Below are 16,299 nucleotides of genomic sequence, written 5' to 3' on the forward strand. Positions count from 1 at the left end.
CTAGGTGCCAGTTCTTTGTCCCCATATTCAGTTAGTGATCAAGACCTTTTGACCCTTCCTTCGAAATGTTTTTAATTCATCAGTTCCTTACATGTGGTTCATATTTATGCCTAAATCTAATATAAGCCATTATTCCATTCCTGATTCATGCTTTGGCAGTCTCTGGTAATTGGCTATGGATTAAAAAGTTGATCTGAGGGAGGCAGGTTTACTGAGGGATGAAGTAGAAGAATGAATTGGATTCAGGCTGTGTGTGGTCCCTTAAGCCATTTATGAGAGTCTTCTTGTCCCTGAAAAACACGCACTTTTGTGCCATTTCTTTTTATTTTCTTTTTCTAGAAAGCTTTCACCTTGCATTTCTGCCCAACTCAAACCTTGTACTTTATAGTTCATCCCAAGTTCTTTCCTATTCAAAAAAATTTCCCAAATTATGTCAGCTTTTTCTCCAAAAACATAACTCTTGTCTCTACTATTCATTTGCCAGGTGATTCTTTTTGTCTTACTACTTGAAAAATTTTTCATCACTCTGTATATATCTTGTCTATTCAGTTACGGATGGTAAAGTCATAGTAATAATTATCAGTATTTAAAATTTAATAATTCAACTATATTTTGAATCAACAAAGATAAAATAGTTAAATGTGAACAAATTAGGGTCTTATCTGTGGATCAGCTATTTAAATGTTCTTAAAAATCTCTTTCTTGGGTTGAAAGAAAAATCAGGCCTGAAATCAAGTATGAGAAGTGGCTTCAGAGAAGAATAATTACCTTATGAAAACCAGGCTCATATTGAATATTTCAGAATTTAGAGATTTGGGAATATTTGTTAAAACCTAGAAAATTTATTAGAAAATGTATTTCTACTTTTGAAATTTAATGCATCCATGAATTTAACTTTAATCCTGATATGTTAATGTAGATGTTATATTGGAGAGAATGCTTTTTTAGTGTACTATTTTAAATATTGAAATTTTACATATATCACAAGTTCTTATATTAAAAACTAACTGGGATTATGTGTAATGTGAATGTAGTAATTTTTAGATTGCCATAGCTTTGACTGCTGGTTAAAACATTGTGTTTTTCATGTCCATGAAACACATTACCCCTAGTTTTTATTTCCTCTTATTCAACATGTGTGTTATTGTGTGGAACAAAGGAAACTTTAAAATTTTTTTAAAAAAATTTTAAAAAAGAGCAGGTATTTTTTAAGATAGTTTAAGATTAGGAAATATGTGGTGTGTTTAAGACTTTTGTAAAACCTTGTTTAATCTTTACTGGAAAAGATGGTTTATCAGCAATGTAAAAACAAAAGAAGAATAACACTATATTTGTCTTAACTATCTGCTGGAACTTCCCAGAAATAGGTACATCTAAACTGGGAATTAATGAGGGTAATAGCTAAAAAAAGATATGACATTTAAGAGAGTAACTAAAATTAAAAGCTAAAGATCAATCAGTGCAGAAAAGTAAAATAAATATAATTTTTTCCAGGCAAGGCCTTTCCCCAGAGGTTTTCTACTCTAGTTCCTAAGTAATCTTTACTTAATCAATGTGTAAAATACACAAAAGGAGGGAGTGCAGATGATAACTGTGTTAATGACAACTAGAATTGATTGAAATTTTCAGTGAAAACAAATTCACTATCTGAGATGAGTAAAAGTCAAAAGGCTCTGTGATAATAAATGATTTGTAATAATCACTGTAATAATTTCATAATCTTTATTACTTTCTGAAATTATATTGTATATCTTTTCCTTCCAACTTCTTCCCCTGCCCTTCCAGAGGCTCTCCCTATAGAGAATCTCCTTTGGGTCATTTTGAAAGCTATGGAGGGACCCCCTTTTTCCAGGCTCAGAAGATGTTTGTAGATGTACCAGAAAATACGGTGATACTGGACGAGATGACCCTTCGGCATATGGTTCAGGATTGCACTGCTGTGAAAACTCAGTTACTCAGGCTGAAGCGGCTGCTGCGCCAGGTTAGTACGTAGGGAACATTTCCAATGCTTGACATTTTCAATGGTAAATAGATTGACTTTACTTTGTTTTTAAAGTAAAGTTGAGTTTCTAATGACTATTTAGATTTGTGGAGAAATAATGGTCGTAAATAGTACCTAACAGAAACTCTTCTGAGAGCAAAAACACTTGAGGTTTTGCATGACGGTCTCTGTAAAGTCATCAACATTTATGAGCTATATAATATTTGGTGAGCTCTCTGCTTCTGTTTCCTCATTTTCATAGTACCTATGTTGTAAGGTTCTTAAGAGAGCTAGAGTTCATGGTTACAAATTGAGTGATTTAATACCTGAAACATAGTAGGTGTTCAGTCATCAGCGGCTGCAACTATGATTTCAGCTAAGTGAGAAATAAGAAACAGCATTTTATATAATCATAGTCACATAACCCCACTTTGGTTTGAAACCTTCAAGTTTAAACTTTCCCAGTCTTCTCATTTTTTTGGAGAAAACGTGGATTCAGAGCAGTGATGTGCTTGTCCACATGGTGAGCTGATAGTAGAAGCTGACTTCTGATTCAGTAGTATTTTCTTGATTTGAAAAGTTAACATATACATTTCCAATGTAAATAAAAAAACTAAGGAATAAAATACTAACTTTAAGTCAGGAATATCTTTAGTTTTAAATCTATATTTGTGTTTTGTAGACTGGGCAAGTTTAACTTAAAATTATGGTTGAGGAAGAACAGTCTGGATTCTCTGCATAACTTACTTTTTGAGTTACTGTCCTCAGGATTGTATGTTCTAGCTTGTTATGAGCAGGGACCACGTCTTAGAATTTCTGGTGGCCATCCAAACCATTTGGAGGCCGTTGAGATAAACGCTCAGTAAAGGCTATTTGAAATGAAATGTGGCTCCTCTGTTAGTAACTACAACTACTGTGAATGGTTTTATATTACTCAGTTATGGCTTTGCTGGACTGCTCTTCTCTATTCTTATAGATTATTTGAGTATTTTGAATAGTCCCCCTTTTAAAAAAGATTTATTCATGTATTTTCGGCTTTTCGTTGCTATGCATGGACTTTCTGTAGTTGTGGCAAGGGGGGCGCTCCTCTCCATTGTGGTGCACGGGCTTCTCGTTGCGGTGGCTTCTCTCGCTGTGGAGCGCAGGCTCTAGGCTCACAGGGTCAAGAGCACTGGCTCAGTAGTTGTGGTGCACAGGCTTAGTTGCTCTGCCGCCTGTGAGATCTCCCTGCAGCAGGGATCGAAACCATGTCCCCTGCTTTTGCAGGAGGATTCTTAACCACTGGACCACTAGGGAAGCCCTGATATTTGACTGCCGTCTTAAAAGACACCTGTCTGTATAAGGCCAGGAGCAAGAAAGTGGAGAATCCTTTTCGGATCTGAGATTCTTAGATTTCTCTCGAGGCAGAAAGAGATTCAGTGATTCAAATACCCAGACACAGAGTTTATACCTTAGTATAACTGTAACTGCTACTGCTAAGTCACTTCAGTCATGTCTGACTCTGTGCAAGCCCACAGACAGCAGCCTACCAGGCTCCTCCGTCCCTGGGATTCTCCAGGCAAGAACACTGGAGTTGGTTGCCATTTCCTTCTCCAGTGCATGAAAGTGAAAAGTGAAAGTGAAGTCGCTCAGTCATGTCCGACTCCTAGCGACCCCATGGACTGCAGCCCACCAGGCTCCTCTGTCCATGGGATTTTCCAGGCAAGAGTACTGGAGTGGGTTGCCATTGCCTTCTCCGAACTGTAACTACGAGATACACCCAGACACAAAACAGGGTAAAGCTAGCTAACTCCAAATACATATTTAACACATTTCAGCTACTTCTCACCTCTTCTACCTTTTCTTTCCAATGTCTCTGAAGCTCCTGATCAAAAAATCTTCTAAAGATTTCAAATTGACTTCATCCTTTGTTTATGCAGTGAAAACAAAATTATGAGAAGAAAATTGCAGAATCTGTTTAGGATATCTTTAACATTTCCCAAAATGCTGATAGAAGTTAAAAAGCTGAATTAGTCCAGTATTTTGTATAACAGCCTCTTAATTTGTCCCTTTTAGTAATTATAAAAACTTCAGTGTGATACGTGTACATGGTTTTAAAAAAATCACATAGTATCCAGAAGCTTAATGAAAAAAGCAATATTTCTGTCCTTCTCCCCACTTGAGCCAGCCTTTTGTAATCTGAACAGGTTACTAAGTGTCTTTAAAATTATCATACACAGATTTCTTTCATCATCTTCTGGGATTGAGATTGTTATTTCTTGGATAATTTATCTTCTTTTTTCTTAGTTTGCTCTCATATTTAGCAGGAATATATCCTTAATTTACTTCCTAAGAGAGGGCAAATGGATGGTACTTTTTTTCTAGCTGATATGTCATTGAAATCTCTTATCTACTCTCATATTTAGTTTATAGTAATACTTTGGCAGGGATACTTTGGCTGGTATAGAAGTTTTTCCTTAGAAATTTGAAGTCACTTTTCTAGCATCCAGTTTAGCCACTGAGAAAAGTATACTACATTCTAATCCATCTTACTTTGTGTTTTGTCTGTTTTTAATCTCTCGGGGAGATTTTTAGCCTCTTATTTCTGGCATTCTGCAGTTTCCGTGATGTCCTGGGATTCAGATTTTGTTGTACTTGTTCGTATTCCACTTAATGATGGGTAATCGCTGAGTTTTATGAAGATTCATGTAGTGTGAAATTTCCTTAAGTCATTTCTATGATATTTTATTTATTCTGTTTTCTCTGGGTGTCTGAGTGTATCTTTCTGGAATTCTTGGTAGTCCAAACTAGAACTTATGAGTTAAGTTTTCAGTCTTTTTTTCTTTCATATTTTCCTTTTCTTTGAGTTTGACTATGTTTTCTGGTGTATTTCCTCACCTTCATATTCCAGCCCCCTATTTCTGTTGAATTACTTATCTTGGCAGTTGTATTTTCAGTTTCTAAGAGCTCTTTATTATAGCCTTTCATTTTTCATATGATTCAGTTCTTATTTTGTCTTATTTTGTTAGTAAATATATTAAGTAGCTTGTTTCTATTGTGTTTTGTTAAGATTTCTCAAGTTCCCTACATTATTATCTCTTTATAAATGGTCATTTTGTTTTTTATGTTTTAGTTTCTCTTTCTTTTGGAATATTTCTTCAGATATCTAATGAGTCTGTTGTTTATTACTATTTAAGATTAAAGGGTAACAAGTTGATCAGGACTCTTCACACATGGGTTGGCCTTGCCAGCTGTCGGCTCCACCTTACAGTGACATGTGGATATCAGTGGGCCTCAGTGCTCAGCTAAGCGGTGTGGGGCCTCAGTGCTCAGCTAAGCGGCGTGTTTTGCCTTCTCAGGTTGTTACTGTTTCTCCAGAGAAGAAACTTCTGCTTTTTTCCCTTCTTGGAATAGAGGTAGAAGACTGAGAATCTACTCTTGCCTTATGCAGACTTCCAGTTAATTCTCATATTTCTAACCCACATGAGCATGAGTGGTTTTGCTCATCCGTTTTCTTCACTCTTAGTTCATTATTTTCCCTGTTTGCTTTTATCATATTATCACATTCAGCATCTGTTTTGACCTTGGAGTGAGAAATGAAAAATGTGGAGTAGTGAAAAGTACATGATGGTATCTCTTTGATATTTTTCTTTGGGATTACAAAATATTTGATCCTGATGATTCATACCTGTCTAGCTATTTGATCCTGATGATTCATACCGTCTCCCTGGCACGAGCCTGAGTGTTTTATGAACTATCAGGTATGCCATACAAATGTTTTGTTTTGTTGTTTCCTCTCAGCTCCAGTGTTGAGAATAAAGCCAGTAGTGTGTCTCTCACATAATTCTCTTGTCTGTCGGTCTCTGTCTCTCTCTTTGTTCCTCTCTCTCTCGCTGTCTCTGTGTGGGGGGGAATGGATACATGGATGCAGTGCCAGGTGGATGGACTGTTTACAGCAGCAGCTTCCTCTGTGAGTGCACTAAGAGTTGAGGAGCTGCTGAATGATTGCCACGTGGTGGCAGAGAACCACAGAAAAGTCAGGGAACTCAAGCTTCTCTATCCCCAGACTTTTTTCATCATAACAGGAAAACTAAGTTCATGAAATATACATAAAAGGAGCGTATACAGCATAAGGGTACCCTTTAATGAATAACATTACACGGTTGTATACTCACCATCCAGGTTAAGGAATGAGACAGTAAGAAGTGTTCATTCTTCATTGCAGTATCTTCCCTTTCCAGAATCTAGTACTTCCCTTGTTTCTTTTTCTGTTAATTTTTGACCATCTTTGTTGGCTCAGATGGTAAAGCATCTGCCTGCAATGCAGGAGACCCAGGTTCGTTTTCTGGGTCGGGAAGATCCCATAGAGAAGGGAATGGCAACTCACTCCAGTATTCTTGGCCTGGAGAATTATGGACAGAGGAACCTGGCAGGCTACAGTTCTGGGGTCACAGAGTCCGACATGACTGAGTGACTAACACTTTCACTGTCTGTGTCCCTGTAAATATACTACTTTTGTCTTTTAGAACTTTGTATAAATGAAATTATACTGTAAGTATTACTCTGTGAATTGCTTCTTCCATTCAGCATTTTATTTAAGGTTCTTTGATATTTATATTTAGTTCTGCTTCATTAATTTTCATTTTTTAGTCTCCAATTCTAAACAGTTTCTTTCTCCATTTTACTATTGATGTCCATTTTGGTTTTTTTCAGGTTTTTTTTTTTTTTGCTATGACAAATGACATGAAGTATTCCTGGTATACATGTGTGAAAATTCGTCTGGAATAACTAACTAGGAGTGGAATTTCTCTGTCATGGGGCATAGAAATATTCCAGAAATATGAAGCTGTTTCCCCAAATTGTTCAATCTGTTTGAGCATAGAAATATTCTAGAAATATGAAGCTATTTCCCCAAATTGTTCAATCTGTTTCATTCTTTTCAAGTAGTAAATACTTTTTTTGCATTGCTCTACATCTGAGCAGCACTTGGTATTATCAGACTTCTTAATTTTTGTCATGTGATGGGACTCTAGTGATGTTTAATTGTGGCTTTATTCTGCATTTCAAAATCAGGAAAATTTGAAGTATTGACACATTACTACCATTTAATCCTCAGAGCCTGTTCAGATTTTGCCATGTGTCTTGGGGTTCAGTTCAGTTCAGTCGCTCAGTCGTGTCTGACTCTTTGTGACCCCATGAACTTTAGCATGCCAGGCCTCCCTGTCCATCACCAACTCCCGGAGACCACCCAAACCCATGTCCATTGTGTCAGTCATGCCATCAAACCATCTCATCCTCTGTCGTCCCCTTCTCCTCCCACCTTAAATCTTTCCCAGCATCAGGGTCTTTTCAACTGAGTCAGCTCTTCGCATCAGATGGCCAAAGTATTGGAGTTTTGGCTTCCACATCAGTCCTATCAATGAACACCCAGGACTGATCTCCTTTAGGATGGACTGGTTGGATCTCCTTGCAGTCCAAGGGACTCTCAGGAGTCTTCTCCAACACCACCACAGTTCAAAAGCATCAATTTTTCAGCGCTCAGCTTTCTTTATAGTCCAACTCTCACATCCATACGTGACCACTGTTGACAAAATAATGTATCTGCTTTTTAATATGCTGTCTAGGTTGGTCATAACTTTCCTTCCAAGGAGTAAGCGTCTTTTAATTTCATGGCGGCAGTCACCATCTGCAGTGATTTTGGAGCCCATAAAAATAAAGTCAGCCACTGTTTCCACTGTTTCCCTATCTGTCTTGATGTAGTATTCTTTATAACAGAAAGATCTGGTTTACCATCATACGTTGCTTTTAAAAATTATCATGTTTTTGTGCTGCTAAGTCGCTTCAGTCGTGTCCGACTCTGTGCAACCCCATAGATGGTAGCCCACCAGGCTCCTCCGTCCCTGGGATTCTCCAGGCAAGAACACTGGAATGGGTTGCCATTTCCTTTTCCAGTGCATGAAAGTGAAAAGGGAAAGTGAAGTCGCTCAGTCTGCCCGACTCTTAGCGACCCCATAGACTGCAGCCCACCAGGCTCCTCCGTCCATGGGATTTTCCAGGCAAGAGTACTGGAGTGGGGTGCCATTGCCTTCTCTGATCATGTTTTTGTAGATTTCTTCAAACTGTGGTACTTCCTCAGTTTTCTTTTCACTTTGATGACCATAATATATTTACTCTTTTAACCAATTCTCCTGACTGTAATCAGCTTCTCACCGCCTCTCCTATACACTTGACCTCCTCACCTCTCTAAGATTCTGAATCTCCGTGCCTGGCTGCTCTCCTGTGTGTACCTTCCTCACCCTACTTGGGCTCTGACTCCTTGTCAGTCTCATGGATTCTGACACACCACACCAGTCTCCTCTTCCTGTGGATGCCACCTCACTCTGCTTGGGCTTGACACTACAGTTGTCAGTTGATGCCTGCACTTGGGTGCCTTCTTAACCCTACTTGAGTCTGACACCTGACACTGGGCCTTTTCCTGCAGAGATGCCCTCTTCATGAGACTTGAGCTCTTGTAGCTCTCTAAAGGCCCTCCTGGGGGAGTGTGCCCACTCCACGCCACTCTGCTTAGACTTACAGCCCACACCAGACTGTACATATATCCTCCTCTTTCTGTTCAGATTTGACTCTTGTATCAAATTATTCTCCCATCCCCTCTGTGTATGCCCTTTTCAGTCTTTTAAGCTCTGACATGCCTTGGTAAGCTGGCCACTGTCAGGGACCTGTTTTTCAACCTCCTTAGATTCTGAAACCCTGTGCTGGGCTGTCCTTTTTGGTTGGAGACTTATTTATTTATTTACTTTTGCCTCATTCAGGAAGATAAAGGAAAGTGAGGAGGAAAAAGAAGCTAATTTTTAAAAAATGATTGACTTTATCAAGGTAAAATTTGCATTCAAATGATTGTGCCTATTTTAAGTATATAATTTGAGTTTTGATGAATATATACACCTGTGTGACCTCTACCACAACAATCCAGATATAGGACATTTCTGTTGCTGCTACAATTCTCTCACGTCCCTTCATAGGCGGTCTTCTCTCAAACCTGGCGCAGCAGCTATTGCCCTGCTTTCTGTTACTAAGGTTTTGTCCTTTCTAGAATTTCATCTGAAAATTTTGTCTTCCTCTAAACTATACAGTGTGTTCTTTTTTGTTGCTGGATTTTTTTCACTCACCATAATGATTTTGATAATCATCTGTGTTTGTGAGTTTCAGTATATTAGTTTTTATTGTTGGATAACATTCCATTATGTGTGTGTGTATACCACAGTTTTATTTTCATCCATTTACTTGTTGATAGACATTTGAATTGTTTTTAGTTGTGGGTTAATTGAGATAATATTAAATTTCTAGAATAATGATGAAAGTTAATAATAACAGATGTATTCAAAAATTAGAATTTGAATTCAGGATATTTTTTCCACTTGTCTGTTGTGTGATCTTGGATAAGTTAAATTACTTAAACTTCCTATGCCTAGATTTCCTTATAACAGAAGTAGAAATGATAATAGCTCCTGTTTCAGGACTGTTGTAAAGAAAACATGAGGAAATTTAGTCAAGTGCTAAGCATAGTGTCTGATGCATAGAAAGTAGTTAATAATGTTAGCTGTTGTAATACTGACAGTAGCAACATCAATAATGATAAAAATGTGAAGGTCAAGGATTTTTAATTACTTGCATTGCTTATAATTTTATGTAGCTGCCTAAAAAGCTAATTCTGTTTACTTTAGAATCCACTGATTGTTATTTCATCATTCAGTATACTTTATAAAGCACTTGTTGAGTTTCAAGGATTGTGCTGGTAATGAAGATAAAAAGAAGGAAGATGTAATTCTTGTCCTGTGTCTAGTGCATTGTTCTTAAAACTATATGTCACAGCTGGTTAGTAGATTTTGAAATAAATTTTGTTCATTGTAATTATTTTTCCTAATAAAGTAGAATACTATAGAAACTATGCTGTGCTTAGTCGCTCATTTGCATCCAAATCTTTGCGACCCTGTGGACTGAAGCCCACCAGGCTCCTCTGTCCATGCGAATTCTCCAGGCAAGAATACTGGAATGGGTTGCCATGCCCACCTCCAGGGGATCTTCCTAACCCAGGCATCGAACCCAGGTCTCCCACATTGTAGGCATATTCTTTATAGTCTGAGCTACCAGGGAAGCCCAAGAACGCTGGAGTGGGTAACCTATCCCTTCTCCAGGGAATCATCCCAACCCATGAATTGAGCTGGGGTCTCTTGCTTTGCAGGCAGATTCTTTACCAGGTGAGCTACCAGGGAAGCCAGCAAACTCAGATGGTTTGAAGAGTTAAATATTTTTTTAAATGTAGAAAAATTAGAAGAAATCTACAACTAGTATTTTTTAATGGCAAAATAAACCTATAGAAAAAGATATCTATATGTACAAGTTAAACACTTAGGTTTAATAAAAAGGTTTATTATTGAAATTTATAATGAAATTTATAAATAAGGTTTGCTTAGAATATTACAGATTTTAGCCATATATAACAATGTTCTAGTCAATTTAAATGTCAGTAAAATTTTTGTTTTGAAAATGTCTTTGCCCCAAGCACCTGTGAGGATCAACTCATTTCTTAAACTCTTATTGAAAATCAGGCTTTATGATTATATTTTTATAATCTTTCCAAATATAGTTTGAATCATTAGATTTTAAATCCCATAGGTGAATTACAGTATTACTCAAAAATTTATCTTAGCGCACATTCTGCAGTTTGTGTGATATGATACGATGTTCGTCCATTTACCTCTGCTATTTAAAAAAGTGACTTATGAAAAGAAAATGAAAAAAATCTCTCCCCTTCCTCCACTCCTTTTCCTAGGATGCCTCTTGTGATTGTGTTGTAGCATATCAGAAACACAAGGGAGCTTTGTTGACATCACTGATGCTGCTTGTCAGCAGAGATTGGTCAGTGCTGCCAGGCTTTTGGTTAGTTCATTTCAAGTGTCCATGTCCATTGCAGCCGCCTTGGAACTGATAGGAAGATCACAATTTTTGGAAACTAATGGAAGACCCACCTGGGTAAGATGGAATTTGTTACAGGGTTTCCTACATGTTAATATGTGAAGAGTTTAAATATTAGAACAAAAGTTTTCCTTTATGCTTTGCTGAAAAAGAAAAATGGAAGATGGTGGAAGTCTTCCTCTTAGAACAGAGGAAGGTGTGCCTGTCTTTTTGAATCTTTAGTAAAATACTAATGACATAAGAGTTAATCAACTTAAGGTTAATTGCATTCAGAGCTCAGAAATCCTAACTAGGACTTCCTTGGTGGTCTAGTGGTTAAGACTTTGTCTTCCAATGTAGGGGTCGTGGGTTCCATTCTTGGTTAGGGAACTAAGATCTCACATGCCTCATGGCCAAAAACCCAAAATATAAAGTGCAAGCAATATTGTAACAAAGTCAATTAAGACTTAAAAAAAAATCCTAACTAGAACCCACAGAAACTGCTGAAACACTTCACTTAGTAAAGCAGCCAGAATACTTGGATAATCAGTTAACTATGAATTGTTTACTTTTGTGCAGTGATGTGTTACAGTTTTTATGTTTTTGCATCTATGCATTTATTAAATATGTTTATTCCAAATGCTTAGAACAGTGCCCAACACTGGTCAAGAAACGCTAGCTCCTTAGGTGGTGCTAGTGGTAAAGAACCTGCCTGCCAGTTCAGGAGACATAAGAGACATGGGTTTGATCCCTGGGTCAGGAAGATCCCCTGGAGGAGAAAATGGCAACCCACGCCAGTATTTTTGCCTGAAATCCTATTGACAGGGGAGCCTGGAGGGTTATAGTCCATGGGGTCACAAAGAGTCAGACGTGACTGAAGTGACTGAGCACGGCCCTAGTATGTATAATATGAAGCATGAACATTGCATCCATGGTTGTTATTCAGTGATTTTTAAAAAGAGAATGTTTTCTGTACATTTTATGATTCCCTCCCCCCATCCCCAAAGCTTAAAAAGACTTGTCTCAAAATGTTTCCTAATTTTGGCCTGAATACTTTTCATCTAAGTCAAGGTTTTATAGACAGTACTACTATTATTTAGTGTCAAAGTTATTTGGAGGGTATGTGGTTTTATTATAGATAGAATTGGAGATTATGTTCATGATCTTTAAACTCTTGTGCTTTGATGGAAATAATAGCCTTTCCTTCTTTGATCCCTTGAATCTATAACATTAGCCTGATAAAAATTGGAAGGCTCTAAGACATGCGTTTGAGACATGTGGTTGTTCAGTTGCTCAGTTGTGCCCATCTCTTAGCAATATACCGATAACTTTAAACATTAATGAATCCTAGTTGTCTTGGGCCGTGCTATAAATTTATTTTATTTAGAAGAATTTTTTTTAATTTTCAAAAATGCAGGTTTGGTATACAGGACTTCTTTTCTAATTAATTTCTAATCTGGTGGCTCAGCAGTAAAAAAAAAAAAAAACAACATGCCTGCAATGCAGGAGCTAATGGGATCAGTCCCTGGGCTGGGAATATCCCTTGGAGAAGGAAATGGCAACCCACTCTAGTATTCTTGCCTGGGAAATCACATGGACAGAGGAGCTTGGCGGGCTACAGTCTATGGGGTTGCAAAGAGTCAGACTTGACTTAGCAATTAAACAACAACAAATCTTAAAACATTAATAGTAAAGAATAATGTCTATAGGATATAAATTCTTTGGAAGGTATTGATATTTCCTTTGTGTCCTAAAGCAAAACTTTGGAAACTTTTGAAAACTTTTCCTTTGGCCATATAGTAAATATGTTTTAACCCTTTTAGATAAGAGGCAAAATTGATGTTATATTTGTTGTTCAGTCACTCAGTCGTGTCCGACTCTTTCCGACCCTGTGGATTGCAGCTCGCCTAGCTTCCCTACCCTCCATTATCTCCGGCTTCTGTCACCCCCACTCTTCATGCCCTTAATCTTTCCCAGCATCAGGGTCTTACTCACTGACTCAGCTGTTTGTATCAAGTGGCCAAAGAATTGGAGCTTCAGCTTCAACACCATTCAGTGAATATTCAGGGTTGATTTTCTTTAAGGTTGACTGGATTGATCTCCTGCAGTCCAAGGGACCCTCAAGAGTCTTCTCTTTCAAACACCACAGTTGGAAAGCATTCTTGGCAGTCAGCCTTCTTTATGGTCCAACTCTCACATCCTTACATGACTACTGGAGAAATCATAACTGTGACTATATGGGCCTTTGTTGATAAAGTGATGTCTCTGCTTCTTAATACACTATCTGGACTTGTCATAGCTTTTCTTCCAAGGAGCGAGCATCTTCTAATTTCATGGCTGCAGTCACTGTCTGCAGTGATGTTAGAGCTCGAGAAAACAAAGTCTGTCACTGTTTCCATTTTCTTCCCCATCTATTTGCCATGAAGTGATGGGACTGTATGCCATGATCTTAGTTTTTGGAATGTTGAGTTTTAAGCCAGTTTTTTCACTCTCCTCTTTCAACTTTCATCAAGAGGCTCTTTAGTTCCTCTTCACTGTGTGCCATAAGGGTGGTGTCATCTGCATATCTGAGGTTATTGATATTTCTCCCGGCAGTCTTGATTCCAGCTTGTGGTTCATCCAGCCCAATGTTTTCACATGATGTACTCTGCATATAAGTTAAATAAGCAAGGCATCAACATATAGCCTTGATGTACTCCTTTCCCATTTTGAACCAGTCCGTTGTTCCATGTCCGGTTCTAACTGTGGCTTCTTGACCTGCATACAGACTTCTCAGCAAGCAAGTAAGGTGGTCTGCTAGTCCCATCTCTTTAAGAATTTTCCACGGTTTATTGTGATCCACACAGTCAAAGGCTTGAGTGTAGTCAATGAAACAGAAGTAGATTTTTTTTCTGGAATTCTCTTGCTTTTTCTGTTATCCAGCAGATGTTGGCAATTTGATCTCTGGTTCCTCTGCCTTTTCTAAATCCAGCTTGTACATCTGGAAGTTCTAGGTTTATGTACTGTTGAAGCCTAGCAGTGTGTGTGTGTGAAGTGAGCCTGTGAGTTGTATGGTAGTTTGAAGAATCTTTGGCATTGCCCTTCTTGGTAGTATTACACTGTATACATATGTCATAGTCTGTTTATCTGTTTAGCAGTTGAAGGATATTTGTGTCTTTTCCCAGTTTTTGGCAATTATGAATAAAGCTACTATAAACATTCGTGCACAGATTTTCATGTGAGGATGTTTTAATTTCTTACCTGGGCATGGGAATGCTGGTTGATAAGTATATATCTAACTTCTTGAGAAATCAGCAAGCTGTTTTCCAAAGTGGTTATTTGATTTTGTATTCCTACCACGATTAATGAGAGTTCCAAGTGTTCTGCATCCTGGTCCACACTTGATATTGTCAATATTTTTCAAAAGCCCTTCCCATAGTTATGCATTGGTATCTCACTCTGGTTTTAATTTGCATTTGCCTAATGACTAATGACATTTAGCATCTTTTCTTATGCTTATTTTCCAATTGTATATCTTCTTTTGTGAAGTGTCTATTTTTTTTCTAACAAAATTTTTGTTTTATTTTTGATTATTAATAGTTCTTTATATATGTTTTTTATCAGTTATGTAAATGATGAGATAAATGGATATTGAAAAATTGAATGTACTTTTTGGGCAAGTATTTAAAATTTGAGTTAATGAAGTCAGTTAAAAACCCTAGATTTTCACATCATCATTTTTGTTGTTGCTCTTGTTAAAAGCAGTCACTTTATAAATGCCTTTTGCCTGTTTTGGTGATGGTTTGCAGTTGTCAAAAAACCTGCTTTGGCTTCATTGATTTCTTCTTTCCCCCTGCATGTTTTAAATTGGCTTCACTGATTTATGTTTCTTGATTTTCAATTTCATTAATTTCCATACTCTATTATTTTCATCTTTCTGTTTGTGCTGGCTTTATTTCGCTCCAGTTATGGATTTGACAACTTTGCTTTAATATAAGTATCTGGTACAATAATTTTTCCTTCTAAGCACTGCTTTGATTGCGGTCCACAGATTTTGATACGTGGTTTCATTTTCCTTTCAACTCAAAATATTTTCTTATTTACCTTGGTACTTCTTTTGACCCATGGATCAAGGAAGTATCTTGTTACTTTCTGTTTGAAGACTATTTTTCTGGTTTTGACTTTCTAGTTAACATTCCATTATGTTCAGAGAGCACATTCTATTTTCTATTCTTTTAAATTGAACTATTCAAATATGTAGGTTCATGTCTTTCACCAGATATGAAGTGTATTTATCCATTATTTCTTCAAAAATTTTTGCCCCGAGCCCTACCTTCTATGACTTGAGTGATATAAATATTAGATCTCTTGTTGTTGTCCTATAACTCCTGCACCAAGCTCTTTTTTACCCCTCCCCCATCTTTTTTTGTCTTTATTGTTCAGATTGGATTTCTGTTGATCTATCTTTATGTTCAATGTGTAACTCAAATGCTGGTACTGTATTTAGTCCATCTAAGTACCATAGTGTTTAGTGCATCTAGTATTTAATGCATCTAGTGCATTAAACATTTTTGGGTGTTGAATCTTTGCAGTTCTGACACTGTCATTTTCCACTTTGTGTGTTACGTCTTTGCTGAGACTTTCTCTTTCTGTTCCCTTTAAGAGTTCACCCTTTTGGAGAATTTTTATAATAGCTCTATTAAAATCTCTTGTAGTTAATTTTAATTTTTTTTGTTATTTAATTTTAACTTTTTAATTTTGTCATTGATGTTAATTGTCTTTTTCTGTGTGTCTTGAGGTTTTCTTTCTTTGTACATTGAGTAGTTTTGGAGTAAATCTTAGACACTTAAATGTTGTATTATGAGACACTTAATATTGTTTAAAGTTTATGGAGAATGTTGTTTTTTTTTTCCTTTTAAGCAGATAGATTATTTGGTTGGGATCACACAGCAAGTTCTGATTAGCCACCTTTGGGTTGTGGTTGTAATGTCAGTTGTTTCCAAAGCCTTTGCCATGCCTGCCAGGTCTGTTTTGAGTGTACACCTTCCAGTGGGCAGCTTGGAACCTGGGCAATGTGGTCTTGGTTTATTTCTCAGAGTCTTTGAAATGCTTCTTAGGATCAGATCCAAGCAAGTGTGATACTCAAGAGTGGTGAACCTAGAAGTTTATATACAATTTTCTAGAGTTACTTTCTTCATGACATCCTGGTATTTTCTATTTCTATGGGCTTGCCTTTTTATTCCTCTACAGTGAAAGTTCCTGTTCTACTGCACACTTCCCACAACTAAATCCATGTCCAAGGCAAAGCGGTGTGAGCTTGTGTTGTCTCCTATTCCTTGTGGTTCCTGCTTTGCAGTGGCCAGGAAGGTATTGTAGATGTTGGAAAATAAATCGTTTTATAGTTC

The 16,299-nt window shown here is 37.3% G+C and overlaps 1 protein-coding gene across 10 annotated transcripts in view; it reads left to right on the top strand.

Moving 5' to 3' along the window:
• Positions 1–16,299, top strand: part of CCSER2 (coiled-coil serine rich protein 2) — a 154,849-nt gene that overhangs the window by 85,446 nt on the left and 53,104 nt on the right. For 9 of the 10 annotated variants that reach the window (XR_240518.5, XM_005226522.5, XM_003587997.6 and 6 more), the window contains one exon: positions 1,786–1,981. The exons of the other annotated variant lie outside the window; for it this stretch is intronic. Coding sequence is in view for 8 of the 9 variants with exons in the window: in XM_005226522.5 (XP_005226579.1) it covers positions 1,786–1,981 (196 nt within the window). In the remaining variant the exon portion in view is untranslated. The remainder of the gene's footprint in view (positions 1–1,785; positions 1,982–16,299) is intronic. 10 annotated transcript variants of the gene reach the window in all.

The sequence above is a fragment of the Bos taurus genome, chromosome 28, assembly GCF_002263795.3.
Source record: "Bos taurus isolate L1 Dominette 01449 registration number 42190680 breed Hereford chromosome 28, ARS-UCD2.0, whole genome shotgun sequence".
In the NCBI taxonomy this organism is placed as follows: domain Eukaryota; kingdom Metazoa; phylum Chordata; class Mammalia; order Artiodactyla; family Bovidae; genus Bos; species Bos taurus.